Here is a 10425-nt window from a genome sequence, read left to right on the forward strand (position 1 = left end):
AATGGGCGACCGCTTTGCAGAACACTTGCCATCTGTCCGCAAGAATGACCCAAACCTCCCTGTCGCTTTCCATTTTAACAGTCCACCCTGCTGTCTTGCCCACATGTCTGTCTTTGGCTTGCTGCATTGTTCCAGTGAAGCCCAACGCAAACTGGAGGAACAGCACCTCATCTTCCGACTAGGCACTTTACAGCCTTCCGGACTGAATATTGAATTCAACAACTTTAGATCTTGACCTCCCTCCTCCATCCCCACCCCGTTTCTGGTTCTTCCCCCTTCCTTTTGTTTTTTCCAATAATTTATATAGATTTTTCTTTTCCCACCTATTTCCATTATCTTTAAATCTATATCTTTTATGCCCTGTTAGCCTTTCACCCCACCCCCACTAGAGCTGTAACTCTTTCGAGTACAAACCCGTTTCCATCTGTTTCAGATGAAGTTACATTGTTTCATCGTTTGCCATTGTGAGATTTGAACTCTTGATCTTGGGGTTACAAACCCAGTACCATAACCACTTGGCTATTTAGGCCAAGCCCCACTAGAGCTGTACTTCGATGCCCTACCATCCATTCTTAATTAGCACATTCGTTTAGATAATATCACCACCTTCAACACCTGTGTTCTTTTGTCTGTGACATCTTTTGATTATCTGCTCCTATCACTGCTTGCTTGTCCCTACAACCACACTACCCCCCCCACTTCTCTCCCTCCACCCCCCTCCCCCACTTTAAACCAGCTTATATTTCATCCCTCTCCTTAGATTCACTCAGTTCTGTTGAAGGGTTATGAGGACTCGAAACGTCAACTCTTTTCTTCTCCGCCGATACTGCCAGACCTGCTGAGTTTTTCCAGGTAATTCTGTTTTTGTATTAAAAGGAACTCCTTTGGTACCACAGTTGGCAGTTGAGATGTGCAGTGTGGAACTGAACCATACATGCAAGAAAAATTCACAGGTTTGATTTCTGGCCTGTGCTGAGTTAACTGACTTTAGGGATGGTGAAGGACAAACTAGAGTTGGCCTCAGCCCTCTTAGGTTATGGAGGAGCTCCAATGACTACACATTGGGGTGTTCTTGTCTTTGCATTCTGACAAGGACAAGTTTGTGCTTTGTTTGATATCCCTAATTGTGAATGAGCTCTCTGACTCACCATATCTATTTATACATGAAGAATTAATACTTGGGTGAAAAACTAGAGTTGGTTACAAATATTATTGTTCAGTGAAATACAAATAGAGGCAGTAATAAAGAGGTAGTATTCAAAAAAATTAATTGGATTGAAGGTTGATAAATCCCCTGCACTGATGCACTACATTCTAGAGTTTTGAATGAGGTGGCTATAGAGGTAATGGATGCATTGGTGGTTATCTTTCAAAATTCTATAGATTCTGGAAAAATTCCTGTACACTGGAAAATAGCAAATGTAACCCGGCTAATTTAAAAAAGAGAGGGAGAGAGAAAATGGAGAACTACAGGCCTATTAGTTTGACGTCAGTAGTAGGGAAAATGTTGAAATCTTAGTATAAAGCATGTGATAACGAGACATTTGGAAAATAATATGATTAGGGAGAGTCAACGTAAATTTATGGAAGGGAAATCATGTTTGACAAACCTGTTGGAGTTTTTTTGAGGATGTTACCTGTAGTATAGATAAAAGAGAACCAATAGATGTGGTGTATTTATATTTTCAGAAGGTTTTTGATAGGGTCTCACACAGGAGGTTAATAAACAAAATTAGAGCACATGAGATTGGGGGTAATATACTTGTTTAGACTGAGACTAGGTTAACAGACAGAAAACAGAATAGGAATAAATGGGTTGACAGGCTGTTACTAGTGGGGTACTGCAATGATCGGTGCTGGAGCCACATCTGTTCACAATCTATATAAATGATTTGGATGTGGGGGCCAAATGTAATATTTTCAAATTTGCTAATGACATGAAACTAGGTGGGAATGTAAGTTGTGAGGAGGATGCAAGGAGGCTTCAAGGAGATTTGGACAGGCTGGTGAATGGGCAAGAACATGGCAGATGGAATATAATGTGAATAAGTGTGAAGTTATCCACTTTGGTAGAAAAAACAGGCAGTACTCCTTAAATGGTAAGAGGTTGGAAAATGGTGTCCAAAGGGACCTGGATGTCATTGTTTATGAGTCACTAAAAGCTAACATGCAGGCGCAGCAAGCAATTAGGAAAGCAAATGGTATATTGGCCTTCATGGTGAGGGGATTTGAGTACAAGAGTAAGGATGGCTTGGCCTAAATAGCCAAGTGGTTATGGTACTGGGTTTGTAACCCCAAGATCAAGAGTTCAAATCTCACAATGGCAAACTATAAAACAATGTAACTTCATCTGAAACAGATGGAAACGGGTTTGTACTCAAAAGAGTTACAAGAGTAAGGATGCCTTGCTGCAGTTGTATAGAGCCTTGGTAAGACCGAACCTGGGGTATTGTGAAGAATTTTGGTCTCCTTGTAGGTAAGGATATAGGATGGAATATAGGGAAGATTTACTTGCCATAGAGGGAGTGCAACAGATCCTCACTTAGACTAATCCCTGGGATAGCAGGATTGTCTTTAAAGGAAAGTTTAAGGAAATGGGGCCTGTATTCTCTAGAGTTTCGAAGAATGAGAGGTGATCTCATTGACACTTGTAAAATTCATTCAAGGCTTGACAGGGTAGATGTAGATTGGATATTTCGCATGGCTGGTGAGTCTAAAACCAGAGGGGACAGTCTCAGAATAAGGGGCAGACCATTTAAGACTGAAAGCAAGCATGCAGGTGCAGCAAACAGTCCAGAAGACAAATTGCGAGAGGACTTGAGTACAGGAGTAAGGATGTCTTACTGCAGCTGTACAGGGCCTTGGTGAGACCAGACCTGGAGTATTGTGTGCAGTTTTGGTCTCCTTACCTAAGAAAGGATATACTTGCCATAAAGCGGGTGTAGCAAAGGTTGACCAGACTGATTCCTGGGATGGCAGGATTGTCGTATGAGGAGAGATTGGCTAACTGGGCCTGTATTCACTGGAGTTTAGAAGAATGAGAGGGGATCTCATTGAAACCTATAAAATTCTGACAGGGTTGGACAGACTGGATGCAGCAATGATGTTTCCTCTGGCTGTGGGGTGGGTGAGGGGGGGTTCTAGAACAAGGGGTCACAATCTCAGGATAGAGAGTAGGCCATTTAGGACTGAGATGAGGAGAAATCTCTTCACTCAGAGGGTGGTGAACCTGTGGAATTCTCTACCACAGAGGGCTGTGGAGGCCAAGTCACTGAATATATTTAAGAAGGAAATAAATTTCTTGACTCTAAAGGCATCAAGAGGCCTGTGGAGAGGGCAGGAATATGGTGTTGAGAAAGAGGACCGGCCATGATCAAATTGAATGGCAAAGCACGATCAAAGGGCCGAATGACCTACTCCTACTTCTATTTTACTATGTTCCTGAGGAGGATTTTCATCACTCAGAGTGATAAACCTTTGGAATTCTCTACCCCAAAGGACTCTGGAAGCTCGATCATTGAGCATGTTCAAGACAAGTTGATAGATTTCTCGATACTGATGACATCAAGAGATATGTAGATAGCACAAGAAAGTGGCACTGAAGTAGATAATCAGCCATGATCTATGCAGGCTTGATGGACCAAATGGCCTGCTCCTGCTCCTGTGTTCCTAAAAATAGCAGCAATAATAGTGAAGAGTGACATTTTAATTTCACCTAAGGTTGAGCCTGGCTCTTAGCTTGGGAATGAGATGCATTTTTATGATGAACATATGTTTGTTTTCAACAACGTGCAGCGACCTATTGTGCTCTTTCTACATAGCAAACAGGAAAAGAACAAGAGAAAAATTACTATGAAAGAGAAGGTTTACTCCCTGAGATGTACTATGAAGAAACTCTGAAAAGACCTGATATTGGGTAAGGAGATCATTGTGTCACTAAACTTTCCAAGTTACGAAGGAGAGGGTATGGAGGTATTTAATTACAAAGATGAGAATTTTTTAAATTCATCCATAGCATTGCCAAACCTAGGTTCCCTCCCACAGTAATGCCAGAGCAAAGGAACCAACCTTGCTTCCAGATCCCAGCAACTCCACCCACGACTGCCAAATCCCAAGAACACCCCTCAATTACTTCCAAAGTGCAAGGCTGCCCTAAGTGCACTTAATCCCACTCCTCTTCCAAAAAAAAATAACTACCACATGTCCACCTCCAAAATATTGCATCTTGTTTGTTCTTAACTCTAAAAAAAATTAAGTAGATAAAGGAATAAACATAAAAACCATGCTAACGATTTTGACGGAAGTTTAACAAAATTCAATCCCCATAATACCTAGCAAAAAAAAAAATCTCAATAATAATTATAAAAACAGAATTTGATTAATTCAGATTTCCCAAGTATTGTGTTCTCAGTATGTTTTTGAACGTAACATAAGAAATAGGAGTAGGAGAAGACCATACAGTCCATCAAGTCTGCCCATTCAACATGATCATGACTGATCTTGGACTTCATATCCACTTGCCCGCCTGCTCCCCATATCCCTCAATTCCCTGAGAGATCAAAATTCTTGATTATCTCAGCCTTAAATATAGTCAATGATGGTGCATCCACAACCCACTGTGGTAAGGAATTCCTAGGATTCACAATTCTTTGAGTGAAGTAATTTCTTCTCATCTCAGTCCTAAATGATCAATTCGTTATCTTGGAACTGTGCCCAGTTGTTCTAGGTTTCCCAACCAGGGAAAAGAAGTGTCTACCCTATCAAGTACCTTCATGGTCTTGAATGTTTCAATGGAATCACATCTCAACTCTTCTGAACTCCAGAGAATGTAGACCAAGTTTACTCAGCCTCTCATGATAGGACAACCCTCTCATCCCAGAGACCAAAGATCTAGTGAACAGCAATAGACCATGCGGTGGACAGCATCAGAGTTATTGATTTAGTGACTCAAGTTCCATTTTTATTAAATTATATTTTGGGATTTTACAGCTACTTCGGGAATTGGATTCCACACCATCTTTTGTTCTAAAACCTTTTGTTCCACCTCCATGTCTTCAGAGTAAATGATCATTAAACCAGGCATAATCTAGTCATTTTAGAGTAATTATGCCTTTGTTTAATATAATATGATTTTATATTTATTCTTTTATCTGAAATTATTGTGAAAAGGGAACATTGGATTTGACAAAACTGGGCTGATGGAATGTGGGTTTGACTCACTGGCAGTTTTCTAAAGGAGCATGGACTTGGCAGCAATGGGGTATGGATATTGCACAAATAGCAGTGCTGGCTTTTTTTCTCGCTCCCCTCTTCTGTGATAGCCTCTGTCACCATTGCTCCGTTTATTTCTTTGTCTGTTTTCAGAGGCCATTTGGCCCATTGTGTCTGCACCAGCTCTCTAAATGAGCAACTCACCTAGTGCCACTCCCCTGTCTTCTCCCTATAACCTTACACATTCTTCCTCTTCGGAGGACAGTAATTGCCTTTTGAATGCTTGAATTCAACCTGCCTCCACCAACACTCTCAGGCAGTGTATTCCAGACCTTAACCACTCGCTGCTTGAAAAAGTTTTTCCCCATATCACTTTTGTTTTTTTTACTAATCAGTTTAAATCTGTGCCCTCTTGTCCTCTATTCTTTTTGTCCAGACCCCTCTCAATTTTGAATACCTCTATCAAATCTCCAAACTTATCTTTCACAGCCTTAAACCCTGGAGCATGTGCTTCTCCTGCAGAAATGCATTAGGTAATTTTTTCCAATAGAGAGAGACCTGTCTCGTCATTGTTGTAATTCACGGGATGAAAATTCCTTCCTCAATAATAGTCTTTAAAGTTGCAGGATTATGCACCTGCAGCGCTGGAGTCAGCACTTGCTTCTTCAGCAGTAAACATCAGATTATGTAAGTTTGCCCTCCTCTTGAAATGCTCAAACCAATCTGAACTTGCTTTAAAGGATTCATTGAAGCGGCTTCACCTTCTTTAAATTCAAATCTCGAAGGTACTCTTGGTTTTTTCATGAATTACACCTGTGCTTAAAAGAATTTGTCATTACTGTTGATCTTCAATCCCAACACCTAATAAATGCGCCATTCTCGCCATCACATAGCTGCACAGGTTATTTGTGCCTCTCTCTCTCTCTCATTTTCTTTCAGCTGTTTAAAATATTTACATTTTCTAACAAGTGATTATTAGTAGCTTCCAAATTTCAATGTATTCCTTCTTTGCACAAAAATTCTTGCCTTACTATTTGAAACATAAAAGTATACAACAGATAGTTACTGACCTAATAATGACTAGGAATGCAGCTTTTTTATTGATACAAGACGAGTTTGGAGGACAACAGCAGCCAGAAAAGGCATAATGCAGGGTGCAGGCAGCATTGCACCCTAGTACTGATTTAGAGACTGTACCTTGGGTGGAGCTGTCCACCATAGCCTCACCTTTAATTGCAAGTGGAACTGCAAGGCCTTGCATGTGACTAATGGGCAATAAAGCCACCCTGTTGTTGGAGCTTGGATGGCTTGCAGAAGTAAGTAACATGAATAGTAAGCATAGTTGCAACAGGACTTTAAACCATGTAAATGTGAAGCTTGCAGTAATTGCACATTATTTATGACACATAGATAAATGTGTGTATGCTTGAATAGAACAAATAAACTGCCAGTGTTTCAGATTACAACCAAATACCAGCAGAGAAAGGGTGCTGCACCAAAATTATGAATTGTCTTGATTTTAGCTTTGGCAATATGCCAGTGAATTTTGTTCAATCTTGAGTTATGAGGTTTCAAGTTAAATGCTTGTCTCCACCACCTTTTGCCCCCTCCCACACCAGTATTGACTTGTTCCTTTGATTTTAAACAGATACAGCCGAGGTTCAAGCAGTAACCCTAGCTGGAAGATGGAAGGATTTCCTGATCATTCTTCACAGGGAATTCTGGGCATGGATCTGACACTTGGCTCAGCTGTCAAGCGGAGCTTGAAAAGTTTACACAGAATTGAACTAGCAGAGGGTCAGAGGACTGACCCTTCACTTGAGGCTGTACGATATCAGGCCATGCATCCCAACAGCAAGACAGATAATGACATGGGGGGAACATTCCTGTACAAGGAAGGGATTTTGATTCGACGATGGAGTCCAAAGGAAGGCTTCTTCAAGGGGTCGGAAGTGTTTGAGGAGGTAGTAGTCCCTGAGCTATATCGTGACGAAATATTAAAGGTTTCTCACAACATTCCATCCGCTGAACACCAAGGCATTAAGCGTACAGGTCGTCGTGTGCTGCAGTATTTCTACTGGCCATCAGTTTTTATGGATGTGGCACATTATTGTAAAGCATGTGAAAAATGTCGCTATTCGCATAAACTGGGAGATGCAGCCAATTTGGGGTTACGTCCCCTACCCACTATCAATGTACCATTTAAAAGGGTAAGCATTGATGTAGTGGGACCACTACCCTTCACAACCAACTCTGGGAAAAGATACATCCTGATGATGGTGGATTGTGCATCCAGATATCCAGACGCAACTGCACTTGTCTCAGTGGAAGCAGACATAGTCGCCATGGCCCTGCTAGTAATGTTTACACGGGTCGGGTTTCCAGAAGAAATACTGTCCAATCAGGGTGAAAATTTCATGTCCCAGTTGGTTATGCAACTGAAAAGGCAATGCCAAGACAAGCAGCTCCGCAGCAACTCCTACTGTCCCCAAGTAAATGAGCTGGTGGAAAAGTTCAATGGAACACTGAAACAAATGCTGCGTACCTATGCTGAGCAGAACCCCTGTGACTGGGATGAAAAGCTGCCGTATCTTCTATTTGCCTGTAGGGAGGTGCCGCAGCAATTAACCGGGTTCTCCCCCTTTGAGCTTCTATATGGGCGCCGGGTATATGGGACTTTGCTTCTGATCAAAGAGGCTTGGTTAGGGAAATGCTTTGGCGCAGATAAAAACATTGTGGAGCATGTGCTGAATGCGCGGGATGCCTTAAATAGTTTAATTGAAAGTATTCCAGAAGATCAGGACCACTCTCTAAATAGCCGAAATCTCTGGTACTGCCATAATGCTGGGACCCGGGCATACGATATAGGCCAGAGAGTGCTGGTGCTACAGCCTGTCAAACGACAAAAAGTGCAGCTTCACTGGGAAGGCCCATATACTGTGGTTGAGCCAGGGAAATACGTGTACTACACGGTTGAAATACCGTTTAATAAATTTAGAATTTACCACGTTAACATGATGAAGCCTTACCTCGATTCCTAGGTAGCTACTGTGGTAGAGTAAAATATTTGATTTTTAGTTTGTTTCCTTGTTTTAGAGATTATATTGGTTCCTTGATTTAATTAGAATTATTTCTCTGATGAAAATTTAAGACCCAGAACCAATAAACAACACAACTGATTTGTGTGTTCGGTAATGTGCTAATTGCTGATGTCACATTATAGATATCCTGTATATTCACCCTTTGACTTTGTGGGACCCTTCTCCTATTTGGTGAGAAGTATGCATGAGGTTTTGTTAAGGAAAAACTGCATCAGAAAATTCCCAGAGAAAAGCGGTTGACCGATGAGGGTTTAAAAGCAAAGTGGATTTGAAGGAACAGGAAGTCTTTTGTAACTTGTGTCTGAACAGATTGTCAACTTCTTATCAATTGCTTGTACTTGAAGGAGATGATGATTTGAGCAGGATAACAAGGGTCGAATTTACCATGAGTGACAAGAATCTTCAGTTAAACCAGAAGGGTAATTAATTAATTACAGACTTTCTCGATGTATATTTATTTGTATCATTAAATATATATGTACTTTTCATATCTGCTGAGTATTGTGCTTCATATTGCTGTTTACTGCTGTTTAAATAAAGTAATTAGCTGTTTTAGTCTGTAAACATCTGGTCTACATGGTAATATCCACTGTTCAGAGAAGATTAGCCAGCACTGTGCAAAATTGAAAGATGTTCACAGCAGATTACTGCAAGAAAAGTTACTGTTGGCCCGTGGTTAAGGAATCCAAGCTTAAAATAGGAAAGAGTGGTGTTTCTAGATCATAAGACCCTCTTACAGGAACATCACCTTGACTTTAAAGAGATGAAGGTTATCAAAACTCCAAGTCTCTGGTAATTTGGGACAGTGATAGAAATGTGTGAACCAGTGGCTGAAATAGAAGGAAAGCTGGGTGGCAAAAAGGAGAAGCAGACACAAGTGTCAGAATAATAACAGCTTGCATACAGTACCTTTTTAAAAAGTAGTGCTGAAACTGGACTAGCCATATAAATACTGTGGCTACAAGAGCAGGTCAGAGGCTAGTATTCCTGCAGTGAGTAACTCACCTCCTGATTCCCCAAAGCCTGTCCACCATCTACAAGGCACAAGTCAGGAATGTGATTGAATACTCCCCACTTGCCTGGATGAGTGCAGCTCCCACACTACTCAAGAAGCTCAATACCATCCGGGGCAAAGCCCACTTGATTGGCACTCCATCCACAAACATTCATTCCCTCCACCACCAACGCACACTGGCAACAGTGTACACCATCTACAAGATGCACTGCAGGAATTCACCAAGGCTCCTTTGACAGCACCTTCCAAACCCACGACCACTACCATCTAGAAGGACAAGGGCAGCAGATAAATGGGAGCACCACCATCTGGAAGTTCCCCTCCAAGTCACTCTCAACCCTTACTTGGAAATATATCGCCGTTCCTTCACTGTCGCTGGGTCAAAATCCTGGAAAACCCTCATTAACAGCACTGTGGGTACACCACATGGATTGCAGCAGTTCAAGAAGGCAGCTCACCACCATCAACTCAAGGGCAACTAGGGATGGGTAATAAATGCTGGCCTAGCCAGTGAAGCCCACATCCCCATGAATTAAATTTTAAAAAAGACAAAGTGGGTGAAAAAATAAAAGGTTCATCAAAGAATTGGACGGTCTTAAAGGAGAAGAGGGAGGCAGAAAGGCGGATGGGTTGAAGGTAGGAAATCCAGAACCAAGGTAGTAGAAAGCAGAGCTAGGCAGTAGTAGAGCAAACAGAGGGATGTTGTACATGAAGCCAGAGAGAGAAACGTAGAGGTTTACGAAGATTTACAGAGATAAGGAAGAGAAATTTTACACACAAGGCTGTTAATTGAAATAAAAACAATGCTGGAAATTCACATCAAGTCTGGTAGCATCAGTGGAGAGATAAACAGGATTGATGTTTCAAGCGGATGAGCTTTTGTCAGAACTAGGGAAATTGAAATGGCTGATGCCATACTGGCACTTATCAATGAGAAGGTCTAGAGAGGGTAAGAGGTCAGAAAAAGAAAGCGCTTTACAACTAATTTTAAAAGTAATTACTGTTGTCATGCATGAAACAGCGCAGCCAATTTGTACACAATGAGATAACCAGATAATTTATAATGGAAAAGTAAAATATTGCAGTTGCTGCAAATCT

At 41.3% G+C, this 10425-nt stretch overlaps 1 protein-coding gene across 1 annotated transcript in view; it reads left to right on the forward strand.

Annotated features, from left to right (window-relative positions):
- LOC121287557 (SAFB-like transcription modulator) overlaps positions 1–8876 on the forward strand; it is a 103127-nt gene extending 94251 nt beyond the window's left edge. The window contains exons 15-16 of the mRNA XM_041205488.1: positions 3822–3916; positions 6860–8876. Coding sequence (XP_041061422.1) covers positions 3822–3916; positions 6860–8252 — 1488 coding nt within the window. The 3' untranslated portion in view covers positions 8253–8876. The remainder of the gene's footprint in view (positions 1–3821; positions 3917–6859) is intronic.
- The last annotated feature ends 1549 nt before the right edge of the window (positions 8877–10425 follow it).

The sequence above is a fragment of the Carcharodon carcharias genome, chromosome 14 (genome assembly GCF_017639515.1).
Source record: "Carcharodon carcharias isolate sCarCar2 chromosome 14, sCarCar2.pri, whole genome shotgun sequence".
NCBI lineage: Eukaryota > Metazoa > Chordata > Chondrichthyes > Lamniformes > Lamnidae > Carcharodon > Carcharodon carcharias.